At 38.4% G+C, this 27,621-nt stretch overlaps 1 protein-coding gene across 1 annotated transcript; it reads left to right on the forward strand.

Moving 5' to 3' along the window:
• The first annotated feature begins 691 nt into the window (after nt 1–691).
• Nucleotides 692–27,621, forward strand: LOC122731095 (17-beta-hydroxysteroid dehydrogenase 13-like). Its single transcript, XM_043970954.1, has 7 exons — nt 692–1,017; nt 6,724–6,831; nt 9,124–9,255; nt 9,422–9,528; nt 12,418–12,555; nt 19,513–19,629; nt 25,909–27,621. Exons 1-7 carry the CDS (start codon nt 808–810, stop codon nt 25,997–25,999), a joined length of 903 nt encoding a protein of 300 aa, XP_043826889.1. The 5' UTR covers nt 692–807; the 3' UTR covers nt 26,000–27,621.

Below are 27,621 nucleotides of genomic sequence, written 5' to 3' on the forward strand. Positions count from 1 at the left end.
CCAACATCCATTAACTTGTGTGGTATTTCTAGAATCACCCCAGATCGAATAATTCCCCAGTATTATGCCAGGTGCTTCAGAATAGTTCTTCAAGGACTATTGAATGAAAAGAGATAAGAGGATTCTCCCAACCCACCCTTCTGTGGAGGTGCCACAGACGTGGCCCACTGCCACTGTACGTGTTTTGGGCCTTTTTCAGTGTGTTGATCAGTGACACTGACTATTTTTTCCTCCCTAAAAATAATAACATTTGTCCTATGTGAATGGGAAGAACTTTGATGATGTAAGAAACAGACCCTATCAATAAAAACTTGCTTTTTAAAAATTTAAAGTTTTTTTAAAGAGTTTTACAAACTAGGGGGCAGTTAGGTGGCACAGTGGATAAAGCACCAGCCCTGGATTCAAGAGGACCTGAGTTCAAATCTGGCCTCAGACACTTGACACTTACTAGCTGTGTGACCCTGGGCAAGTCACTTAACCCTTAGTGCCCTGCAAAAAAATGAAACAAACAAAAAAAGTAGTTCTGCAAACATGCCCTGAATTGGTTACCTCCTCGTCACCTCTTCTTGTGCCAAGCTTCTGTCAGCAGTTGGCACCACTTCAAGTGAGTCTATTGCAAGAGAATCAACAGAACACGAGGAACAAGCCTGCCCTTGTGGCCTTGCTTATCACCTTCCAGTTCTCTTTAATACCCGAGATACAGCTAACCCCTGGGGCTCTGACCTTCTTGACACTTAGCTCTCCAGACTGTGCCTCTCTCCACTAAAGGAAAACATTAGGTGAGGAGAGAAGACTGCAGCTGAAACAATGAACATCATCTTAGAACTCTTTGCGCTTTTGGCCATTGTCATTTACTCCTACTTGGAGGCCTTGGTGAAGCTCTTTATTCCGGTGAAGAGAAAGTCTGTCAGCGGAGAGATTGTTTTAGTCACTGGTGCCGGACATGGAATTGGGAGACTCACTGCCTATGAATTTGCCAAACACAAAAGCAAACTGGTTCTGTGGGATATTAATAAGGTAATGAAATACATTTTTATTTCTCTCAACTTCTCGACTTGTCTTGTCCAGAGGAAAAAACAATGGATTTAGAATCAAGAGGTCTTGGATTTCAATCCTACTACCCTTGTTACCGTTTTTGCAGGTCATTTAACCTTTCTCAGACTCAATTTCCTCATCTGTAAAATGAGGGCAGATAGCTATAGATTTACCATGTGTGACTGTTATGAGGATCAAAGCATGAGACAATGTCAAGTGCTTTCCCTTTCTTAAAAAGCAACCTAACTGGCAGATGTTCTAACTAACTCTACCAACTGAGAACCTTGTAAAAAACAAAAACAAACAAAAAAAACAAAAACCAGGACAGTTTTAGCCTCTTTTTTTGCATTCTAGGTTTGAAATTTTATGGAAACATCTCTGGAAATTAAATCTCTGGAGCAGTATTCTTCACTTACTCATGTCATCTCAGAGCTTTATGTGAGACCAAACAATGACAACTGAGCCTCCCTTTCATAGCACAGCATGTGGGGAAATCCAGCTCCTTCCACTGTCGGTTTTGAGCCTTAAGGGATAAGCAAACCACCTCCCTTCAAAGGGGTAATGCCACAAAGCTTCTACTTGTCTCACTTCTGTGGAGAATTTTCCTTACTGGTGTAGGATCTTAGTTGCCATTCATATTGTTAAGACTCATGCTCTTGCTTTCAATCATATTTTGATGCCACTTGCCTTGTAACGTGGTCTACTGGTCTCAAAAAGAAATTCTTAAAGTCTTCAAAGGAGCTTTTCCTGGAGCCCTTTTTGCTCAATAAAAAATATTTTCTGATTTTCTTCTCATTTCAAATTAGCAACTGCTGCTTTCTTTTTTTTTTCTTTTTTTCTTTGTTTTTGTAGAGCAATGAGGGTTAAGTGACTTTCCCAGGGTCACATAGCTAATAAGTGTATCTGAGGCCAAATTTGAACTCAGGTCCTCCTGAATCCAGGGCTGGTGCTTTTTCCACTGAGCCACTTAGCTGCTCCCACAACTGCTACTTTCAATGTCTATTTCCCCTCATCTTTGATCTAGAAGAGTTTTTGAGGTAGCCCATTACTGCCTTTTGACTATCAAATTAAATGGCCCTAGAATCATAGATTTAGAGCTGGCAGGAATCTCAGGGGCTACCCTAGTTCAGGTGCTCTTAACCTAGTCTATTTAAATATATATTTTGATAATTACACTTTAATATAATAGGCTTCCTTTTGGCATTTTATAGATTTTATTTTTATGCAGCAAAAAACAGGATTCTAAAAAGGGGTCCACAGGCTCCATCAGACTACCCCAGGGGTTCGTGACCCCCAAAAGTTAGTCTAGTTGCTGGCTAAGATGGAAATATGTTTTACATTATTTCACATATATAATTGATATCATTTTACTTTTCTTCTCAGTGGGTGAGGGAGAGGTGGGGAGGCAGAGAAATTAGAACTCAAAATTTAAAAAGAAAAGAATGCTAAAAATAAATATTCTTTAAAAAACAACAAATTTGCAGCTGAGCTGAGTCTATTGTGGTCAAATAGCCTGCATAGAATTCTGTGACATGAAAAAAAACCAACCAAACCCTGTATGTCATTAAGTATTCTAAGATAATTCTTTTACTCGCTCAGATGCTGTGGGTGCACACTCACCATACATGGTTATGCGCCCTTTCTCCAGAAAGAAATTAAATTTTTTTCTTTAATTCTCCAATTCCAGGCATTTGTTTTGAGTAGGTGGTCTTTTGTCCCACACGTGGACAATGCCTGACTCTCAGACATTTCATAGCTCTGGGAGATGTTGCTCCTATAGGGGCATATTCCCATTTAGCCCTGGGTGACACAAATTGTTGCCTTGGGAAAGCAACGTGATACACAGAGTAAATATAATGCAAGACTAAGTCAAGGTTGAAGACAAGCTATATCTTTCACATAAAGCCAACTTCACATTTCCCAATCCCCTACTTGGGCTGCAAATCTATGATATGGATATTTGAATGGCCATTCTGTAATTCTACGGGTAGATTTCATAATGAAAGCTCAGGTTCATCTTAATAACTGATTATGAAGATGGGGCAGCAAAGAAGGTGAAATGGCACAAGAGAAGATTTCCCCACACCCTCCCACTCAGAACCCCCATAGAGATGGCTTATGGAAGTAAATGGATCGCCACTGGATCATACAGGATCCAGTAAGTCATGGCTCTCTGAGAGGCTTACCTCAACCATAGTTTTACTTGTATGTGATCCCAAGAAAGGGCAATGAGGTAAGGTTAGCTCCATGACTGGAAGGTATCTCTATGGAGTCTGGTTTTGACTCACCGGGGATCTTAACTTCATAACCCTATGAATTAGGACAGCTTGTTTATTTTCTAAGGCTGGTTTGCAGACCCGTCTAGTATGGCCATAAAAATGCCAAGGGAAACATAAGTGCCAGGGTCATGGGTAAAACCAGCATAATTTTCATTGAACTTTATTTCTCTCTTTTCAAGAATGGAGAGAGGTAAATAAAATTACCCAGGGTTAGGCACCAAGTAAGTCTCCCCCATAAAGTGAGACCTGGTGAAAGCACCATAGTCCCTGAAATATTCACGGGGAGGATCTCAACCGAAGGGTGGTTTCCTTTTTTCTTTTCTATTCTTTTCTTTTTTTGTTTGTTTGTTTGGTTTTGTTGTTGTTTTTTGTTTTGGGTGGTTTCCTTTTACTCCTGATTTCAGTTCATTATTCATAGTTATTTAGTTAATGAATACATAGGGAGCATTGTTTGCTGCTTCTTCAAATCCAGATTCTATCCAGATTTCGATAAACTTCTCTCATTACACCTTCCAGGGAACATGTTATAAGAGTGTTCTTCAAGTTATAAAATGTATCTGCCTTTGAAAACGTTCCAAAGGACAGCTAGGTGGTTCAGAGGTTAGAGAGTACTGGCTCAGGAGACAGGAAGACCCAAGGTCAAATTCAGCCATAGACACTTACTAGCTGTGTGATCCTGGGCAAGTCACTTAATCCTGATTGCCTCCAAAAACAAACAAACAAAAAACCAAGAGGGCATTCTTGAAAGTCATGGTGAAGGGGTGGCTAGGTGGTACAGTGGATAGAGCAATGGTCCTGGAGTAGAGAGGACCTGAATTCAAATCTGGCCTCAGACACTTGACACTTACTAGCTGTGTGACCCTGGGCAAGTCATTTAACCCTCATTGCCCTGCCAAAAAAAAAGTCAGGTGAAAGTTATACAAACTGCTCTAGAATGAAGTAAGCAGAGCCAGGAAATAACATGCCCAGTGACTTTAATAATGTTCTTAGAATAAAAACAGAACTGGAATGCTAATAATTATAGTGACCAATAAGCTTGGCTCTAGAGAAGAGTTGAGAAAATGTGCCTTCTGCTTCCTTACAAAAGTAGGAAATTAGTACAGAATGCACAACACAATTAACATGGAAATACGTTTCACATGACTGCACATGTATAACTTTTATCAGATTGCTAGTCATCTCAGTGTGGGGAGTGAGGGAGAGAGAGAATTTGAAATTCAAAAATATTTTTAAATCAATGTTCAAAATCGTTTTTACATGTAATTGGGAGAAAATAAAATATTAAATTAAGAAAAGGAGTACAGAATACTAGATACCTTTCAGACAGACTACAATGATGTGTTTGTGCAAGTTGGTTGTTGAACTGGTTTTTTCTATTTATTCTTTAAATTTTAAAATCGATTGCTTGTAGGCTAGGGAAGTGGGAAGAGATATGTATAGAATGAATGTGACATGAAAACAGAAAATACTAACATAATAATTAGTACCAAACACTATACTAAGCCCTTTTACAGTTATTATCTCATTTGATCCTCACAAAAACCCTGAGAAGTAGGTGCTACTATTATCCCTGTTTTATAGGTGAGGAAACTGAGTCAAACAGAGGTTAAATTATTTGCCCATAATCACACAGCTACTAAGTGTCTGTGACTGGATTTGAAACCGAGGTCTTCCTGATGTTGGCCCTAGCATTCTATCCACTACCCATTCAACTAGCTTTCTCCAGCATGATTTCAAAGAGAAAGTTCTTCAGATTTGACATTGCACCTTCAATTTCTGTGCCTTCACACAGGTAAATCCCACATTACACAGCTGCATTCAAATACCTGCAAACCACTAAGTCTTCAGCTTTGCCTCTAACTCATTATCTTCCTTCAAGGTTGAGCTCAGAGGCAATTTTCTAGGTAAAGCATTCCTCCATTACCCAACTCACCCTTGCTACCAATTGGTTGTGCTCTCTTATCTTGGTATATGGAACCTATGAAATATAATGTCCTTAAGGGCAGGGACTGTTTGTTTTGGTTTTTTGTATCCCTAACACTTAGCACTGGACCTGGCTCATAGTAGGCATTTAATAAATGTCTGTCGAATATGAATTTTAAATTTGAAACATATTGCAGAAACCCGCAAATGCTGGTCCTGGGAGGCCCATGGCTATGAAATACTGGTGGGGCAAAGAGGAGAGAAGAGAGAAATTTTAGAACAACATTAGAAGAGATTTAATTTTTTTGTTCATTTTTCTTTCTTTCTTTTTTTTTTTTTTGGTGAGGCAATTGGGGTTAAGTGACTTGCCCAGGGTCACACAGCTAGTAAGCGTTAAGTGTCTGTGGCTAGATTTGAACTCAGGTCCTCCTGACTCCAGGGCTGGTGCTCTATCTTCTATGCCACCTAGCTGACCCAGAGATTTAATTTAATATTGAAAAAAATGCAACATGGGATAAGTATTTAGATATATTATTTGATTATTTGATGTCTTAGAAGGGAAAGCATCGGTAGCATAAAAGATTTTTAGATAGAGAACCAAGGAGTCAAAGAACACATTTTAGGAGCTGTGAGTATTTCCTGGGAACAGACAGGTGGAAAGGTTCCTTTGATTAGGCCCCACAGTTCAACTCCTGATATCTTCCCCATTTTCCAAACTGTGCTGTAAGGAACCTTGACACACCCTGAGTTTATCTTTTAATGAACTTTATGCTGTTTGTTAATAGGCATTAAAACAAAAATTGTAGAAGATTTTACTACAAGATTTCTGCCAAAGGGTTTCTTGTTTGTTTTAAATTGAAGTGTTCTATACTAGGTGGTTCAGTGGATAGAGCACCAGACCTGGAGTCAGAAAGAGTCATCTTCCTGAGTTCAAATCTGACCTCAGACACTTACTAGCTGGGTAAGCCCTGGGCAAGTCACTTAACCTGTTTGCTTCTGTTTCCTCATGTGTAAAATGAGCTGGAAAAGGTTTATTTGCCAAGAAAACCCCAAATGGGGTCATGAAGAGTTGGACATGACTGAACGACAAACATAGGAACTAATGTCACATGCAAAAGACAAGGAAGAAGAGAAATTTTGAATAGTTTTAACCTTCTTCTCTTTCTATTCCCAGCCCCATTCATTGAATTTTGCCTTTTATATAGGTGATGCAGTGAATAGAGTGATGGACCTCCATACAGGAAGATCTGGGTTCAAATCCAGTCTCAGACACTTACTAGCTTTATGTCCCTGTTCAAGTCACCTAACCTCTGTTTGCCTCAGTTTCCTCAACTGCAAAATGAGGATAACAATGCCTACTTCTTATGGTTGCTGTGAGGATCAAAGACGTTATGTTTGTCAAGTGTTTAGCATGATGCCTGGTACATCATAGGTGTTATATAAATGTTTATTGCTTTCCCTGTTCCATCTCTTTTTCCATTTGCAGCATGGTGTTGAAGAAACAGCTGCTGAATGCAGAAAACTAGGGGCCACAGCTCATGCTTTTGTGGTCGACTGCAGTAACAGAGAAGACATTTATAGCATGATAGACAAGGTAAGGACAAAGTACATTTCTATGCAAGTTCTTAATAAATCAATAACAAGTGATGCAGGAGAAAAAAAGGACTGATCTAAAAAAAAAATTAGACCAAAGCCTTTTGCATTATTCTTAGCCTTGATTGAAGTAGCGTTCTATGATAGGATTTATTCCTTGCCTACATGTCACTCTCTCTTATCCAAATATCATTTTGTTCTTCCTGGAGCAATCATTTGCACTGATCTGAGGGATTACCAATGAGATAATTCCATCTGCTAAAGCACCTGTTTTCAAAGGTTTAAGACAGTTGCCTGGGGTATCAAGAATATACTAAGCTAGTTCTCACTGTCACCTTAAGTGTTCACAGGAGCTTGACTGGAGACAAAATATATTCCAAAGAAAACAGAATCCTTATTAATTGGGTCCATTACTTTCTTAGGCACTCCTTTTTTTTCTGGGTGGTACAGTAGATAGAGTGGAGACTTAGAGTTAGGGAGACCAAAGTTCAAGGGTGGGCTGGAATTTTCAGAGTAAACCTCTTACAACTTAAAAATTGGCAAATGTGGGGGCAGCTAGGAGGCACAGTAGATAAAGCACCTGCCCTGGATTCAGGAGGACTCGAGTTCCAATCCGGCCTCAGACACTTGACACTTGACACTCACTAGCTGTATGACCCTGGGCAAGTCACTTAAACCTCATTGCCCTGCCAAAAAAAAAAAAAACAGCAAATGCCAATCAGATTTAATGATGGCCTAGATTGGATAAAATGTTAATAAAGCAAATTATACATAAAAGTGTGTCTCGTGTACATTTTTGAGTGGGGGGGATTTCTTTTTTTTTTTTTTAATTTTTTTTTTAAGCGAGGCAATTGGGGTTAAGTGACTTGCCCAGGGTCACACAGCTAGTTGCCCAGGGTCACACAGCTAGTGGGGGGATTTCTTTTTTATTTTTTTTTAAGTATTAAACATCTTTATTTATGGTTTTGGGTTCCAATTGTTATCCATCCTTCCCTCCCCTCTCCCCTCTCTGAGGTGGTAAGCAATCAGATAAAGGTTATACATGTACAATTATGTAAAATGTTACCATATTTGTCATTTTGTATAAGAAAACTTGAATAAAAGGGAAAAAATGAAAGTAAATGAAAAATAGCATGCTTCAGTCTGTGTCCCATCAATATCAATTCTTTCTTTGGAGGTGGATCATTAGTCCTTTGGGATTGTCTTGGATCATTGTATTGTTGAAAATAGTTTTCTTCACCGTTCAAACTTCATATCTGTGCACAATGTTCTCTTGATTCTGCTCTCTTCACTATACATTAGTTCATACACATCTTTCCAGGCCTTTCTGAAATAATCCTGTTTGTCATTTCTTATAGCACAGTAATGTTCCATCACCATCGTATACCACAGCTTGTTTATCCATTCCCCAATTGATGGGCATTCCTTTGATTTCCAAATCTTAGCCACCACAAAAAGAGCTGCTATTAATATTTTTGCACAAATATGTCTTTTTCTCTTTTGGGGGATGTCAGTGGTATTGCTGGATCAAAGGAAATGCACAGTTCTATAGCCTTTTGGACATAGTTCCATATTGCTCTCCAGAATGGTTGGATCAGTTTACAACTCCACCAACGGTTGATTAGCGTTCCAGCTTTCCCACATCCCTTCCAACACAGAGGATGGAGTTTCTGCCTTAATTTCTATTGAAATCTGTCACTAGCTAACACCTGGCCGCTTTGTGGTTGTCAAAATTCAGGTTACTGAACAGCGCATGTAGGTAAACAGGCATTGGGTAGGTAATTTTAGTCCTTGAAGAGTTGGTGGCTTCAGTCTGAGTCTTCTGCTGCCTATAGATCTTCCTTCATATCTCCCTACCTGCTGCTTCTAATGCACATCATTCTATCTCCTGATTATATGCCTTTGCCCATGCTAGCTCTCATATATTCCCTCCTTATTCCAGTCTCATAGCTTCCTTAACTTCCTTCGAGGTGCATATTAAATGCCATCTCTTATCCTATCCTCCCCCACCCAAATAATATTGCTTCCCTTCAATTGAGTATAAACTTCTTGAGAGCAGAGACTATTTTTTTTCTTTGTATCCTCAATACCTAGCATAGTAACTGACAGACAGTAGGAATTGAATAAATGAATATATGAATAAATATTTGCTTTAATATAGTTCCTGTTTAAGTTGGGGTGGGGGTGAGGTGCTTCCTCACTATACAAACTGAAGACATAATTTAGTCCTTGTTTACCATCTACCTGAAACCTTCTGACACACAAAATTAATCTGTTCTTTAAATTTCAAAAGATAAAGAAAGAAGTTGGTCATGTGACCATCATAGTGAATAATGCCGGGACAATTTATCCAGCGGATCTTCTGAGCACCAAAGATGAAGAAATTATCAAAACTTTTGAAGTCAACATTCTAGGTCACTTCTGGGTGAGTATAAACCACAAATTTGGACCTGAGAAAGGAAGATTGCTTCATTTCTGTTGGCACCTTTCTATGCTAAGACTGGCTAGAATATCGAAAGAACAAAATAAATACCTCTTATTGGAAATAATGTCCATTTCTCCCTCTCTCTCCCTTTTAAACTATTCTGAAGATTACTAAAGCACTCCTGCCTCCCATGATGCAGAGAAACCATGGTCATATCATCACCGTGGCGTCCATCTGTGGTCATGGAGTCATCCCTTATCTTATCCCTTATTGGTATGTATTGATTTCTATTAGGGCACTTTTCTGCCTTCTTGAGTTATTTTGAAGGATTGTTCAACCATTCCACCCCCTTCCTAGTATTTTCAGAACTCTAGGGCAAATACAGTTGGTAATGTCTTCATCTGAACCAGAAAAGATGTATATATGTATATTCAAACTACTTTTAGATTTGGAAACTGTATGGATTTCAATTACAGGGGTCAGTTGAGACAACCATAAGAAAATCAATAATGCTTATTGAACATAATGTACAGTAAAATAAAGAACAAAATAAAGAAATGAAAGAACAAATAAAGAAGCAGAAACAGGCTACTATCTACTGATAACCTTAAGGTCAGTGCTAAGCCAGCTGGAGACATCTTACATCCAAATTTGTGCCACAAGAGTTTTAAAAATCACTTAGTTTGTAGACAGTTGTTTATTTTTTAATCATTTCTTTACTCAATAACGTTAAGCCAGGTAGTCATTAGACTAACAAACATGCTTGCCAAGACAATGCCTAGCAAAAGAAAACTGGCTTGTGGCACCATGTCACTTGTACAAAACCCCACATCGTGAATTCTGTCTACAGCTATCCCAGTTTCTCCCCTCTGCCATACACCATCCACCATGCTACAGGTTAAAAAAATATCATCAGCTTCTCAACATTTTGACAAAATCTTTACTCACTTGCAATATGTTATGATAATGGAAGTACAGGTCAGTGGCTTCCTAAGGAATTGCAGTACTGGGGACCTGGGCTCCATATTCCTGGTCATGTTCTGTGTTCTCCCTGACAGATATAATGTAGCTATGCCCAAGGAGAAAGGAAAAGGCAGTGAAAACATACAGTACATGAATGTGGTTGTGCTCAAGCCCCTGTTTCCCCTGAAGACATATATAGGAATTATACAACCTAAAACACATGCTACTATTCCAATATTTGAAAAAAAAACAAATCCAAACTTAGAGGTATTTCCCATTTTCTTCCCCTCTAAAGAATAACTCATATTTCTTCAGAAATTTAAAGTTTGTAACATATGTTCCTCATGACAATACTGTGATGTGAGTTATGTCTATATGCACATAGATAGAGGTAGAGATGATAGAGATAGAGGTAGAGATAAAGATAGAAATAGATAGAGATGAGATGTAGATGTAGATATAGGTATATCAAAAAGGGGGGGGGCAGCTAGGTGGCGCAGTGGATAAAGCACTGGCCCTGGATTCAGGAGGACCTGAGTTCAAAGCCAGCCTCAGACACTTGACACTTACTAGGTGTGTGACCCTGGGCAAGTCACTTAACCCTCATTGCCCTGGAAAAAATTTTTTTAAAGATATAGATATATCACCTATACTTTGCACATGAGAAAACTGAGTCTTAAAGAACCTCATGATGCAAGATCTTCAGAACTGGATTTGACTTCAGGTACATTATTTTATTCACATTCTCATGCCACCCATGTAAGAAGCAACAAACTGTTTTTATTTTTTATTATTTCTTATTTCTTAAAGGAGTTACTATATCACAGGCATATTAAAAATAAAATTAAGAAGTCAAAGTGGTTGCTGTTTTCCTGATTGAAAACTTCAAAGCTACTAAAAAAAAGAAAAGAAAAGAAAACTTCAAAGCTAGATAAAAATGCTAAAAGGAAAACGTGCACCATAGAGTCATAAACTTTAGAGTTGGAAAGATATTGTTGTTGTTGTTGTTTCTTCTTCATTTTCAAAGAGGTTGGTGACATTGGGAGGTGATGTCATGACTTGCAGTAGATTGGATTTAAATGAGGAAGGGCTGAACAAAGTCACCAGCCTCACTCTCTCCTCCAGAACCATCTGGGTCCAGTGACCAGAAATACATCAGGATGACTGGAGATGACCCTGGATGTTTGAGGTAATCAGGGTTAAGTGACTTGCCCAGGGTCATACAACTAGTAAGTGTCAAGTGTCTGAAGTCAGATTTTAACTCATATCCTCCTAACTCCAGGGCCAGTGCTTTATCCACTGTGCCACCTAGCTGACCCTGGGAAAATATTGGAGACCATCTAATCACACCTCTTTATTTTATAGCTGAGGAAACTGAACCCCAGAGAGATAAAGAGACTTGCCCCAGGCTCCTAAACAGGGAAGATGGGATAGAAACCTAGATGCTCTGACTCCAGAGCTGGGGCTCTTTCCATTGTATAGTACAAGTATTTCATTGTAGCTATTTTTTTTATATCTTTTTGCACTCACATTTATTTTTTCCTATTTAAGAAATATAATTAAAGCTATAGAGACTGAATTCAGAGACATTGCAAAGACAATTTATGATTGAGTAACAGCTATGATTTGTCCTAGGAAAATTGCCAATATTACACTTTTCTTTTACACATTCACTATCAAAGTGGTGCAGTGGATAAAGCACTGGTCCTGGAGTTGGGAGGACCTGAGTTCAAATAATCTCACCTCAGATACTTATTCACTGTGGGACCCTGGGCAAGTCACTTAACCCTAATTGCTTTAAACATCCAGGGCCATCTCCAGTCATCCTGATTTATATATATGTGTGTGTGTGTGTGTGTGTGTGTGTGTATCTCTTGCCACTGGACCCAGATGGTTTTGGAGGAGAGAGTGAGGTTGGTGACCTTGCACAGCCTTCCTTCACTGAAATCCAATTCAATGCAAGTCATAACATCAACCTCATGTCATGGTCCTCTTCGAGAATGAAGAACAAAACAACATCTAAGCATGTAAGGGATCTAAATTAGGATGCATTTTTTTTCATAATCTAAGAAAATTCAACATAAAAGAAATTGTGACATTGGTTGGAAAATGAGTAGATATTCTATCCAAACACTTTGTACTGTGAAATTGTCATAAAGGATACATTGCATTAGATAATTGTTCATCATTCTTTTGTAGTTCTAGCAAATTTGCTGCTGTTGGATTTCACAGAGCCCTGACAACAGAACTTGCTACCCTGGGAAAAAATGGAATCAAGACCTCTTGTCTCTGCCCAGTTTTTGTTAATACTGGATTTACCAAAAACCCAAGCACAAGGTAAGGGTGACAGAGGAGCACAAGATCGTGCTTGAGAAGTCTAGTTTTCATGTGGATCAAAGCTGAAAGAACCCTAGAGACTGGAGGAAAAAATGCGATTTTTACCTACCCATCTGACTATATTCTATGTGACCTCTAAGTGGATGGACAGAGTTGGCCAGTTGGTGTTAGCTCCTCATTTGCAAAAGAAAAGGGAACAGTTCAGTACTACATTTATCTCCACCTGTAAAACTGGCTCAAAGATGTCACTTTTTCCTCTTCTCCTCTCCTTTCTCAGAGGTGAAGATTGTCCCAACCACCCTGTTCAAAGCAACACAAGCTACAAGAGACTAAAGAAATAAGGTGGGACAGCTAGGTGGTACAGTGGATAGAGCACCGGCCCTGGATTCAGGAGGACCCGAATTCAAATCCAGCCTCAGACACTTGACACTTACTAGCTGTGTGACCCTGGGCAAGTCACTTAACCCCAATTGCCTCACCCCAAAAAAAAAAAAAGAAATAAGGTAATATTTTTGCTAGGAGCAATGTCCTAGATTCACAAAGATCCCTTCTTCTTATTATTTTTAGAGTTTACAAAAGTACAGAGTTTATTATTAATCAAGTAATTAATAATAAAATACTCATCAGTAAAATAATGAATAATATAAAGGTTAAAGGTTAGAGTAGAAATATATTCTAACCATTGGAGAGACACTGCAATCTCCCTGCATTACCTGACATTCCACATAAATCTCAGTTAGGCACTGTGTTTCCTCTTACTCCAGGACCACTTCAGAGAATGCAAACAAATAACCATCTCAATAATATGCAATTAAACTAATTAAAGGTTTAGCACTAACAATGCTTGGGACATTTTCTTAAAAAAAAAACAACAGAAAATCTCTTCTCTGTGCTGCTTATTGATGTCTAATTCTTTGTCATCCTGAATCTTTAGCTGGGCACATAGACAATTTCTCTAAGTAGGATGTCATGTTTCTATAAATGAAATAAGCCTACCACATGGTCACTATAATTAAAAGGGCAATTGAGAATTATATAAAGAATTGGGGATTATTTGAACCCCAAATCATATGGTCATAGAATTCTAATTTCAAGGCTACTTAATAGTTATTTATTCCAAAACCCCTCACTTTGCAGATGAGGAAAATGAGGCCCAAAAAGGTTGATTAACTTGCCTAAAGTAGCATATGTAATAAGTGAGCAGAGACTAAATTTGAATGCAGGTCCCCTATGCTGAATTCTTGATATAGCTTTTAAATTTCTTGTTTTGGTCTGATCCTTTGCACTAAGATAAGACATAAGAATCTCAGAATAAAGAATGGGAGGAGAGGGGTGTCATTGAGGGTAAAATAGGAGAGGATATTTGCATGGTATGGAAAATTCAGGCTCAACCTCAGATGCTTATGAAAAGTAAAACATTTTTTTTCTGAGAACATCCTGCTCATCATTTTTATAGCACAATAGAGTACCATCATAATCTCATCCCACAATTCGTTCAGCCATTCCGTAATTGACGAGCATCTCAATTTCAAATTCTTTGCACCAGAAAAGGTATTTTTTGTACATGTAGGTGCTTTAACTTTTGTTTTTTATCTCTTTTTGGATAGCAACCTAGTAGTGGTATTGCTAGGTCAAAGAGCATGCACGGTTTTATAGCCCTTTGCCATAGTTCCAAATTGCTCTACAGAATGTTTGAATCCGTTTACAACTCCACCAATAGTGCATTCATCTCTCATTTTCCCCACATCCGCTACAACATTTGTCATTTTCCTCCACTGTCCTATTATCCAATCCAGTAGGTATGAGGTAGTACCCCAGAATTGTTTTGACTTGCATCTTTCTAATAAATAGTGAGTTAGAGGATTTTTTCATATGGCTATAGATAACTTTGATTATTTGATCTGAAAACTTCATATCTTTTGATCATTTATCAATTGGAGAATGGTTCTTATTTTAATAAATTTGACTAAGTCTTCTATGTGTTTGAGAAATGAGGCCTTTGTCAGACGATCTTGCTTCAAAATGTTTTCAGTTACTTTGCTAACTGTATCTCTCTCCATCCTATTCCCTCCCCATGACATTTACTCTATTCTCTATCACCTTTAACCCTCTCCCTCCTCAAAAGTGTTTTGTTTCTGACTCCACTCTCCCCCAGTCTGCCCTTCTATCTCCCTCTCCTTATCCCCTTCCCCTCCTACTTTCCTACAGGGTAAGATAGATTTCCATACCCAACTGAGTGTGTATGTTATTCTCTCCTTGAGCCAATTCTGATGAGAGTAAGGTTCACTCACTCCTCAGCACCTCCCTCATTTCCCCCCTCCATTGTATAAGCTTTTTCTTGCTTCTTTTTATGTAAGATACTCTATCCTACTCCACCTCTCCTTTTCCCTTTCTCCCAGTACATTCCTCTTTTGCCCCTTAATTTTATATATCATCCCTTCATATTCAACTCACAGCTGTTCCCTCTGTCTAAATATACTCCATCCCTAATAATGTCCTAATAATGTGAAAGTTCTTTTGAGTTACAAGTATTATCTCCCCATAAAGGAATGTAAGCAGTTTAACCTTTTAATATCCCTTATGCTTTCTTTTTCCTGTTTACCTTTTCAGGCTTCTCTAGAGTCTTGTATTTGAAAGTCAAATTTTCTATTCAGCTCAGGTGTTTTCATCACAAATGCCTGAAAATCCTCTTTTTCATTGAATTTCCATTTTTCTCCCTGAAGTATTATACTACATTTTGCTGGGTAGGTGATTCTTGGATGTAAACTGAGTTCCTTTGCCCTCCAGGATATCATATTTCAAACCCTCCAATCCCTTAATGTAGAAGCTGTTAAATCTTGTGTTATCCTGATTGTGGCTCCACAATATTTGAATTGTTTCTGACTGCTTATAATATTTTCTCTTTGACCTTGGAGCTCTGAAATTTGGCTGTAATATTCCTGGAAGTTTTCTGTTTAGGATCTCTTTCAGGAGGTGATGGGTGGATTCTTTTAATTTCTATTTTACCTTCTGGTTCTAGAATATTAGTGCAACTTTCCCTGATAATTTCTTGGAAGATGATGTCTAGGCTCTTTTTTAATCATTGTTTTCAGGTAGTCCAATAATTTTCAAATTATCTTTCCTGTTGTTTTTCCAATGAGATATTTCACATTGCCTACTATTTTTCCATTCTTTGTGGTTTTGCTTTATTGTTTCTTGATTTCTCATGAAGTCATTAGCTTCCATTTGTTCAATCTTAATTTCAGAGAGCTTTTGTACCTCCTTTTCCATTTGGCCAATTTGGCTTTTCAAGGCATTCTTTTCCTCATTGGCTTTTTGTGCCTCTTTTACAATTTGGCATAGTCTGTTTTTTAAGGTGATATTTTCTTCAGTATTTTTTTGTGTCTCCTTTGCCCAAGCTATTGACTTTTTTCATGATTTTCTTCCATCATTTTCATTTCTCTTTCTATTTTTTCCTTTAGCTTTCTTACTTTATTTTCAAATATATTTTTGCATGCTTCTATGGCCTGAGAACAATTCATATTTTTCTTGGAAGCTTTGGATATAGGAGCTTTGACTTTGTTATCTTCTTCTGAGGGTATATTTTGATCTTCCTTGTCACCATCGAAACTTTCTGGGGTCAGCATTTTTTTCTTTTTGCTCATTTTCCCAGCCTATTTCTTGACTTTTAACTCTTTGTTAAAGTGGGGCACTGTTTCCAGAGTGGAGGGCTCACTGTCCCAAGCTTCAGGGGGTTTGTGAAGCTTTTTTCAGAGATACTTCTAGGAATTTGTAAGTTTTTACTTCTTCCAAGGTGGTATGATTTAAAGAGAGGCGTGTTTACTATTCTCCTGGCCTGTGTGCAGGTCTACAAACAACCATAGGCCTGCTTTTCTACTCTGGAACTATGAACAGAATCCCTCTCCACTGTGGCTGCAAACTGTTGTGTGCTTGAGCTCTTTCCCCACCTGGGACTGCCACCCAAGACTGTAACCTGTATCTGAGTATAGGCAAAACAACAGAGTCCTTCCTCAGTGCTAGCAAAGAGATCCCTGTAATCTCCTTCTGGACAATTGTTCAATGCCCTTACCATCTATGGCTTGAGCTCCAGAAGCAGTTGCTGCCACTGCTGATTCAGAGGCTACCAAGGCCTGCTCCTAGTTTTCTGGGGCTGGGGCTACACTGTGATGGTTTGTGCTGGGTTGCACTCTACTCTCACCCTGGTACAACAGACCTTTTCTGCCAACCTTCTAAGTTGTCTTAGGCTGGAAAATTATTTCACCCTGTCTTTTTGTAGGTCCTGATGCTCTATAAATTATCTTATGGCATTATTTGAAGGTATTTGGAGTGATTGCGGGGAGAGCCCAAGCAAATCACTGCCTTTCCTCCACCATCTTGGCTCCTTCCCCCATAAAACAATTTTTAAAGAAGTAAAATGATGTCAATATAAAATAATAATATAGCAAAGTGAGAAACAAATCAGAAATGGGTACTAAATACAGCCAACTCTGGAGTCAGGAGAGAATGATGAATAAGCAGTTGTTAAGATGTGCTTGTTTATTGTTTGAATTGAAAGGCAATCATTGTCCTGAAATCCTCCTTTAAAATGAAAATATTTTCAAAATAAATAGCAAATCGAGTCCCTTTTTCTTTCTTGTATTTATGTTAGGGTTTCTTTTGTAGGTTATTAAAAGTCTAGAATCAAAATTGAAAGAACCTTAGAACCATATTACAGATGAGAAAAGAAAGGACCAGAGAGACAAGTGACTTACCCAAGGTCATTCAGTAGTAGATCAGCCTAACTGCAGATCTGTTACTTCCTTGACAAAAAGCTGGGAAGATGGAATGCTAAATGGGGAGAAATGAAGACAGAACAAATTTTTGCCTAAAGCCAGAGCAGTCCAAGATTCCCATACAATAGGTAAATGGCTTTGTAGTTGGCTAACCTATTAATAAAAAGAGACAAACCTCAAACATCATTGATACAGACTTGAAAATAAGTATAACTCTCTGCATCACAGCTAAACTGAAATTCAGCAGCTCAACTCCTAAGCTAGAGAGTCTTGGAACCCAAATCTGTTATTTTTTTTAAGTATTGCCAACTTTATAAACAATATGCTTTATGGTGTTAGATGTATTCCTGGTTACCTGTAAGTGTTAACACCTTCTGACATTGTTAGAGATAGAATATAAATAGAGTATTTTAGAGAAAAAATGTTGAGTTGGTTTATAATGGATTTAAAGGATTAGATTTGGTAAAGAGAGTGCCTGAACAACTGTGGAAAGAGGTTCACAATATTGTACAGGTGACAGCCTCAAAAACATCCTAAAGAAATAGAGGAGGAAGAAAGAAAAATGGGTGTCTAATGAGACTTTCCAAATAGCTGAGGAAAGAAGGAAAGGGAAAGGAAAAGAAGAAATGGAAAGATATACCTAACTGAATGCAGAATTCCAGAGAATAGTTAGGAGAAATAAAAAAGATTTCTTATATGAGCAATGTCAAGAAATAGAAGAAAATAATAGAATAGGAAAGACAAGAGATCTCTTCAAGAAAATCAGACCTATCAAGGGATTGTTTCATGCAAAAATGGGCATAATAAAAGGCCAAAATGGTAGGGACTTAACAGAAGTAGAAGAGATTAAGAAGAGGTGGCAAGGGTGGATAGAGCACCAGCCCTGGAGTCAGAAGGACCTGAGTTCAAATCTGACCTCAGCCACTTGACATTTACTAGCTGTGTGACCTTAGGCAAGTCACTTAACCCCAATTGCCTCAACAAAAAGAAAAAAAGAAGAGGTGGCAAGAATATACAGAACTGCACAAGAAGGGTCTTATCACCAATAACCATGATAGTGCAGTTAGTGATTTAGAGCCAGAAATCCAGGAGATTGAAGCCAAGTGGGCCTTAGGAAGTATTAATAACAAGGCTAGTGGAAGTGATGGAATTCTAGCTGAACTATTTAAAACCCTAAAAGGTGATGCTGTTAAGGTGCCAGAAAATTTGGAAAACTCAAAAGTGACCATGGGTTTAGAAAAGATCAGTTTACATCCCATTTCTAAAGAAGAGCAATGCCAAAGAATGTTCAATTTGCTGAACTGCACTCATCTCACACAACACTAAGGTTTTGCTTAAGATTCTGCAAGCTAGGACAGCTAGGTGGCGCAGTGGATAGAGCACCGGCCCTGGAGTCAGGAGTACCTGAGTTCAAATCCGGCCTCAGACACTTAACACTTACTAGCTGTGTGACCCTGGGCAAGTCACTTAACCTCAATTGCCTCACTAAAAAAAAATAGATAGATAGATAGATAAATAAATAAATAAAAAGATTCTGCAAGCTAAGCTTCGGTAATATGAGAACTGAGAATTACCAGAAGAGCTTGCTGATTTTTGAAGAGGCAGAAAAATTAGAGACCAAATTGCCAACATGTGCTGGATCATGGAGAAAGCAAGGGAGTTCCAGAAAAACAGCTACTGCTTCATTGCTTACATTAAAATCTTTGACTATGCGGATCACAAAAATCTGTCCGAGTCCTCAAATAGATGGCAGTACCAGATTATCTTACTCGTCTCCTAGGAACCTATGTGGGGGTTAAGAAGCCACAGTTAGAACCAAACATGGAACAACTGGTTGGTTTAAAATGGGAAAAGGAGTATGACAAGACTGTATATTGTCATGTTATTTATCTAACTTATATTCAGAGTACATCATGCACAATGCCAGGCTGGTTGAATGAAAGCACATGTTTGTAATATGTTTAGCTTCACAACAGTTCAGTCATGGGCCAAACTTTGTCTTTTGGGGCTAAGCAGAGCAAGTCTTTCCTTCTTCATATCTTTCATATCCTTGTGCTTGAGAAATAGTACAGTAGCAGCAAACTGCTAACATTCAAAAAAATAAGTAAGGGCACTTACTTACATAAGTTTTTTTCCAGGTTTCTATTTGAGCCAATAAAAATCCATTTCTTTATTTCTTTTTAAGGTTATGGCGTGTTTTGGAGACAGATGAAGTTGTGAGGAAACTTATGGATGGAATTTTAACTGACAAGAAAATGATTTTTGTTCCATCATATTTGAATCTCAGTTTGATATTAGAAAAGTAAGTATAGTACAATATATATTTTATTGGGGGAGGGAGCAATTGGGGTTAAGTGACTTGCCCATGGTCACACAGCTAGTATCTGAAGCTAGATTTGAACTCAGGCTCTCTTGACTCCAGAGTTGGTACTCTACAATATATACTTTAAAAACAAGCCACCATTAGTAGTAACAGAAGTGTGCAACTGTATATTTTGCCAGACATACTCTAGCCCTGGGGGAAACAGTCTGCATGCCCCTACCACAGCTGTGGCCAAGATTCCTTCATGAGAATAGTAATGACTCTTTTCTACCATTACCATCCACTCTCACCTTAGTCATCTAATTTGGCATCAAGTGTTTAAGTCCTTACTTTGTACCAAACACAATGCTAAGAATTAGGGATACAAAAAAAAAAGTGAAAAAGCACAGCCTCTCCTCTCAAGGAGCTCACATTCTAATGGGGAAGACAACATGCAAATAACTATACAAGATACAGAGATAGTATAAGGAAGGTAATCTCATAGGGGAAGCCACTAGCAGCTGGGGGAACCAGGAAGGACTTTCTTCACATGGAAAACAACTAGCACAAAAGCACAGAAATGGGAAATGGAGAGCCATGTGGGAAAACTGCAAGTGGACCAATGGAGATGGAACAATCAATCAATAAGTATTTATTAAATGCTTACCATGTTCCAGATGCTGTGCTATGTTCTGGAAATATAAGTACAAGAAACACTTCCCACACAGTTGTTTACATTCTGATGAGGAAGATCAGTACATATACAAATATAAGCAATATAAATATAGGGTGGATAAATGCAAATACGTACAAAGTAATTCATTACAAGGTAGTTTGGGAGGGAGAGCACTGGCAGTCAGGCGGATCAGGAAAAGATTCACGTAGAAGAGAATGTTTGAGTGTTGTCTTATAGAAAGTAAGGAACTCTAAGAGGTAGAAGTAAGGAACAAAGGCATTACAACGATGTGCAAATACATAGAGATGGAAGAGAGAATTTCATGTATGAGAAACAGAAAGATGGTCATTTTGGCATGATCACAGCCAGAGAAAGCCTAATATCTCCAATGAGTCTGCAAATATCATTGGAAGGGAAAGGGTCAGATTAGGAAGGGCTTTCAATCCCAGAGGACTTACCATTTGATCCTGAAAGTAATAGGAAGCACAGGAGTTATTGAGCAGGGGAGTGACACAGGCAGATGTATGCTTTTAAAAAATCACTGGCGGGGCACCTAGGTGGCACAGTGGATAGAGGCCCTGGATTCAGGAAGACCTGAGTTCAAATCCGGCCTCAGACCCTTGACACTTACTAGCTGTGTGACCCTGGGCAAGTCACTTAACCCCAATTGCCTCACCAAAAAAAAAATCACTGGCAGGGGTGTAGAAGCTAATTAGAGTAGGGAGAAATTTGAAGCAGGAATTACAGTTAGAAGGCTACATTCTAAGATGATAATTATTATTGTTAGTTCATTTCAGTTATGTCTGACTCTTCATAACCTCATTTGGTTATTCCATTTGATTTTCTTGGCAAAGATACTAGAGTGGCTTGCCATTTCCTTCTCCAGCTCATTTTACAGATGAGGTGGAATTTGCCTGTGGTCACACAGCTATTGAGTGTCTGAGGACAAATGTTAACTCTTGAAGATGAGTCTTCCTGACTCCAGGCCTAATATTCTATTCACTTTGCCACCCAGTTGCCCCTATAGTCTGAGAGAGATAGGTGATGAAGGCATGAAGTAGAGTGGAGGCTGTATGAGTCAAAAGAAGGGAACAAATAGGAGTGATGTTGTCAAGATAAAAATGACAAGATTTTGTAGCAGAACATATATGTGCAGTGACTGTAAGTGAGGAAGACACGAAGGGCAAGCCTTGATGATTGGGAAGGTGGTGGAGTCCTACCCAGATTATTAATAGAAAGCTCAGAAAAGGGGAGGGTTTGGGGAGGAGGAAGATAATGAGTTCTGTCCTGGATTTGTTGGGTTCATAAGAGACCCCCTCTTATAGAAAGGAGGAGGCAAAGTAATTAATGGCTGTTGATGGTGGAGAATGATACTCCTGCTATAAGTTTTAGAGAAAAGGAGGGGGATGGGAAATATAGGCATACCATTTTTATTCAAAGAAATCTGTTTTTCCAGATGTCCCTCTGAGGCCTTTTTTCAATTCAGTTTTTTAGAATTCTTAAATGTGGTAGGCAATGAAGATGCAAAGAAACAATGGAAAATGTTTTTGCCTTTCTTTATGCCCCCAGCACTTAGCACAATGCTTTTCGCATAGTAAGCACTTAGTAAATGCTTATTGATTTGACTTGTGGAGAAGGGCTTCCTCTTCTTTCATGTTCCTCAACATAGATGGTCTCTATTTTCTCAGCAGAGTAAGAAGTGAGGAACTCTACTGAGAGATACTGGAAGGGGTAGGAGTTTTGACAATCAAAGAGAAACTTTGGAATAGCAAATGAGGTATAAAGAGATGATCAAGGAAGAATAAAAATGTTGTGGTTCAACAATGAGGGGCCACTTGAGATTAGATAACATGAATTGGCAGTGGGTCTAGTTCAGGGGTTCTTAAACTATATGTTGTGACCTCATATGGGGGTCACGAAAAATTTGGCAGTAAATGTTTGATTTATATACCTATTTTATCTATCTATATACCTGGGGTCATGTAAAAAATTCTCAGGTGAAAAGGGGTCATGACTGAAAAAAGTTTAAGAAGCCCTGGTCTAGTTAACAAGATGTTCCAACTTCTTCCAGCATTGTTCAGCAGCTCAGGAGTAGGTGGATGATGGGTATGAGTCAGGGTTGAGGATTAGCAAAGGTGAGAATGGCAGTAGGAAGGACAAGAGGGCAAATAGGTGACATACAGTGAGTAACTATTCAACTACAGGGTCCCAGTTGTGCAAGGAGGAAAGTGAGACCAGAGCAGTAATAAACTACAGGGTGATGAGGGTAAAAATAACTTCAGGAGGAATGAAAGTCAGGGGAAAATGGGAAAACATGAGATAAGGAGAAAACTAAGAGATCAAAATCATCAGAGTTGCATAGTTACACATTATCTGGATTAGGAACATCCTTGTGGGTTGTTGAAGAAGAAAGTCATGGGACTTGAAGAGGGTTATGAACTTGGCAATCAAAATTCGAAGAGGCATCATGGATATTGATATCTCTAAGAATGAGACCAAGTATTCAGCTGGAGAGAAACTATGAGCCAAGCAAGAAGTGAGAATGATCTGGATCCTAAGAGGTCACAACAAAATATGAATAACATATTTATTTCATATAGATGGGGTAAACCTCCAAGGAGGAGAGGTTGCTGAGTAATACTGGTAGAGGAAGAGAATCTAAGACAAAGACAATATCAAAATCCAGTAGTAAATCTTCACCAAAAAGAAACATTCAGAACCTAACAAGTGCATATTCAGCACAAGTCAGGGACAGGAAGTGAAATTTATTTGTAAAATAATCCCATTCAGGGAGCTGGGTGGCGCAGTGGATAAAGCACCAACCCTGGAATCAGGAGGACCTGAGTTCAAATTTGGCCTCAGACACTTGACATTTACTAGCTGTGTCCCCCTGGGCAAGTCACTTAACCCTCACTGCCCCACAAAAGTAAATGAACAAGTGAATGAATAAATGAATGAATGAATGAATGAATGAACAGATAAATAAATAAATAGTCCCATTCTGTTATACTCTTGGGAGGGTGCAATTGGTTTTCATTTGTTTTTTTTTCAAGCAAGAAAAGTTCACCTTATTCAGGAAGCATAATCGATTTTAATATATTTATTGACTTTTGGTAATTTAGGCAAATAACGAATTAGACAGTTTTTACAGTTACAGATAGTTAAACAATTTTATTAAGTAAAGCCACCCCTGTAATAGTAACTGAAAATATGTGATCTTGGCCAAGTCATTTAATGTCTCTGGGTATCAGTTTCCTCATCGGTAAACTGAGGGGGCAGGGAGTACAGTTAGAGTCAGTGAACCTTAAGGTCCCTTCCACTATGGGAAAAAACTTAAATTAACAAAAAACATTAAGAGCTGGTTTTACATTCCACAAATAAATGTTTTCATTATTGAGCTGTATGCCAGGTAGAAATGGTAACCCTACACCTAGGCTGTTTTATAGTCTGAAATATGCCAACCTATACCGGGTGCTGGAGACAAGACCCCAAGAATGGTTATCAAAGTATTTCTAGGTATCTCCTTCATGATCATTCAAGGGAAGGTCAGATTGGACTTTCTCAATGACAATTGCAGTGAGGTTTCTCTCCTGCATATGTCTCTAGTTAAATAAGACATTTTCTTTGCTGTGTATATCTAGTTTCTTCCTGATTTTAAGTAACAAGCACATCCAATTAAGTCTTTAGAAAAAGATTGGAATAGCCATGAAAATATTGCAAATTACCATAAAAAATCATAAAATATTTTCAGAATCAAATACTGGGGGCAGCTAGGTGGCGCAGTGGATAGAGCACCGGCCCTGGAGTCAGGAGTACCTGAGTTCAAATCCGGCCTCAGACACTTAACACTTACTAGCTGTGTGACCCTGGGCAAGTCACTTAACCCCAATTGCCTCACTAAAAAAAAAAAGAAAAAGAATCAAATACTAAATGTTGCTTTTCATTTTCAATATTTCAAGTTTTGGTACTTTTGCAGTTCATTCTGATAGAATCATCTTGTTTACTTTGTAGCTTCTCCCTGCCTAACTAGGGAAATTGTTTTTGACCAAGATTCACATCTAGTTGTCATATTTTCAATAGAGCTGAATGAGCTATTTAGTTAGCATTTTTATGAGCATATCATAGAAAGATTTGGGGGTCTTTTTGGTTTTTTAAACCTATTTTGAGTTCAACATTAATCCAATCTTATGATCTTCCATCACATGATTATTTTATCTCCATTTCCAAGGAAGTTGTTTGCCTTGGTGTTACATGCAGAAAAACATGTTATATGCATAATATATCTCTTGCTATTCATACATTTATTGAACACTTGGTGTATGCTAGGTGTTGGGTATGCGAAATTTACTGGGAGAGGCAAGATATAAACATGTGAAGAGTTAAATAATAATAACAAATAATTAAAATAATTATTCAAGGTAAGAGTAAAAGGCTAGGTGGCACAGTGAAAACATCTGGTCCTGGAGTCAAGAAGACCTGAGTTCAAATCCAGGCTTAAACAGTAGCCATGGGACCCTGAGCAAATCACTCAACCCTGTTTCCCTCAGTTTCCTCATCTGTAAAATGAGCTGGAGAAATAAATGGCAAACCATCCCAGTATCTTTGCTAAGAAAACCCCAAATAGGGTCACGAGAGTCAGACACAACTGAAATGACTAAGCAATAACAAAGTACCCTAAGGGCTGCACCCTGGAAAATAAACGATGGGGATTCTTTTCAAGAATGGGTTCAAGTATGGAAGGCCACTAAGGGCTCTTTCAACTCTCAAGTTCTGCGATTCTATGTGCCAATTCTTCCTTCTAGTTCAATGTGTTGAGAATTACTGGGAAAAGGAGCAGCCAACTTTGGATCAGGTTTCCAAGGATGTAGAGTCATTTGGAGGAAGCCAGTTTTCTATTAGCGCAAGATAGAAACTGTGAAAAGACAACACTGAAGATGGGGGGATATTTCTTAATGATTTAGAGAAACCTTGGCATTCTGAATTTCTTCTAAAATATAGGACTGGCATCTTGGGGATTCTCAATATAAATGTGAAATGCCAGTGGAGAAGGAAGAACATTAATGTTTTCTTTCCTAGTAGAATATAAGCTTCTTTAGGGTAGAGAGTATTTTATTTTTGTTTTTATATGCCCAATACCTAGCACAGCACCAAGAACATTGTAGTGATTAATAAATGCTTTTTGATTAATTGCTTTTGAAAAGGGACCAAATCCAGCAAGTCACTTAATCCTCATTGCCCCCCCCCAAAATGAAAATAATAACAATAATTTTAGAGGCAGCTAGGTGGTGCAGTGGATAGGGCACTGGCCCTGGAGTCAGGAGGACCTCAGTTCAAATCCGACCTCAGACACTTGACACTCACTAGCTGTGTGACCCTTAACCCCAATTGCCTCACCAAAAAAAAAAAAAAAAACAAAAAAAACGAAATCCAGTCTAGGCAATTATCAGAAAATCAAAACTTGACAGTGAAAAAGCTACTGGTAAAGCAACGCATTCTTAGTTTAATGTCCTCTGCATCTGTTACTTTCATCCATTTCATATTAGTTCTGGTGTCCGTATTCTCAAACAATATTAATTTGAAAAACTTTCACTTTTCTTCCACAGATTTCTTCCTGAACGTGCATTGGCGGCCATAAACCGGGTCCAAAATATTCAGTTTGAAGCAGTGGTTGGCAACAAACACAAAAAGAAATGAGGACACTGGACTGAACTAGCTTTAAGATGCTTTCCAGCTCTAAATCTTAGGAACTTTTACAAAAATAGAATGAATACTGAGTGATTAAGCACGTAGGATTGCTATCTTCATCCTTTTTATTTTTGAGGGAAAAAAATCTAAGGTTTCAAAATTTTATTACATTTCCACTTCCTGGAACCCTTTTTATGCTACCTTTGTCCCCTCCATAGCACAGTGGACAAAAATAACTTTCCTGATAGACCTCACAAAAGGATTATAGAATTAGACCTGGGAAGGAACTTTGGAGGATATCTATCCTCCCTTCATTTTACAGATGAGGAAACTGAGTCTCAGGAATATTGTGTATCTTGTCACACAGGTAGTAAGCAACTGAAGTAAGATTTGAATCCGAGATATCCAGGGCTCTTTCCACTATACCAGCTGCCTCCCATGGAGTTGGATAATGTAGGCAAAGTGGCAAGTTCATACCTCTGATGGGTTATAGTTTATAAAACTAAATGGGGGAAGCTAGGTGGCACAATGTCATCTGGCCCTGGATTCAGGAGGACCTGAGTTCAAATCCAGCATCAGATACTTGACAGTTACTAGCTGTGTGACCCTGGGCAAGTCACTTAACCCTCATTGCCCTGCCCCCCACCAAAAAAAAAAAAGAAAAAAAAAAGAATGAGAAGACTAAATGATCTCCCAGGTCACTTCTAGCTCAATTAGATCTATGATCCTGTTATCAAGTATTGCAGTCTTAAATGAACAGACAAATAGACCATGAAAGGCACTGCTCTTAGTTAAGCTTTGCAGTTAGAAGATTTAGCTTTTTACTCTGATGTCCCCTTTCTCAAGTTGGGTAGCTTTTATCTTCTCCCTCCCACACAATTCAGCTGAAATTGGAATACCTTACTTTACCCTCTCTGTGACATTTTAATATCCCAGATCTCTGTCCTACACCCCAAAGTCACCCTGCCTCTACCATTTTCCTTTCCTTCTATTTCCAAAAATCCCTTGATCCCAGAAAAGGGGATGGAAAAAATCAATCTTAAAAGTCTCATTTAATTTTGAAGTCTAACCCTTATATGGCTTCTCTATCTAGACAGCCAAGGACACTTCCTACTATTCCCAGGGATAGTTAGCCACAACAAAGATTTGAAAATGAAAACTGACCCAGGAAAATGAATCAGAATTCTTGAGATTCTTATAGTATGTCTGGGAAGTGTTGCCTTGATAGAATTAAAAAAAACTCCAAAAAAACCAATTTATAAACCATAGTACAATATATGTCTTAGCCAAACATTTGTTCCTAATTACTTTGTTTCAAATCAGTTATGTTTTTGTGAGCAATTAGGTGATCTAGTGGATACAGTGTCAGCCTAAAGTCAGACTCATATTTCTAAATTCAAATCTGGCCTCAGGCACTTACTGTGGTCATAGTCAAGTCAATTCACCCTATTTGCCTTGGTTTCCTTATCTATAAAATGAGGTGGAGAAGGAAATGACAAGCTACTCCAGTATTTTTGCCAAGAAAATCTCAAATGGGGTCACAAAGAGTCAGACGCAACTGAATAACACCGAATGTTTTTGTTCCAAGTATCTATTACATACCTTTAGATTAAATATATATATATACACAC

The sequence above is a fragment of the Dromiciops gliroides genome, chromosome 6, assembly GCF_019393635.1.
Source record: "Dromiciops gliroides isolate mDroGli1 chromosome 6, mDroGli1.pri, whole genome shotgun sequence".
Lineage (NCBI taxonomy): Eukaryota > Metazoa > Chordata > Mammalia > Microbiotheria > Microbiotheriidae > Dromiciops > Dromiciops gliroides.

Coding starts and splice junctions, on each gene's coding strand:
- LOC122731095 (XM_043970954.1), top strand. CDS start 808: ATGAACATCATCTTAGAACTCTTTGCGCTTTTGGCCATTGTCATTTAC. Junction 9,256..9,421: donor ACATTCTAGGTCACTTCTGG/GTGAGTATAAAC, acceptor ACTATTCTGAAG/ATTACTAAAGCACTCCTGCC. Junction 19,630..25,908: donor CTCAGTTTGATATTAGAAAA/GTAAGTATAGTA, acceptor TTTCTTCCACAG/ATTTCTTCCTGAACGTGCAT.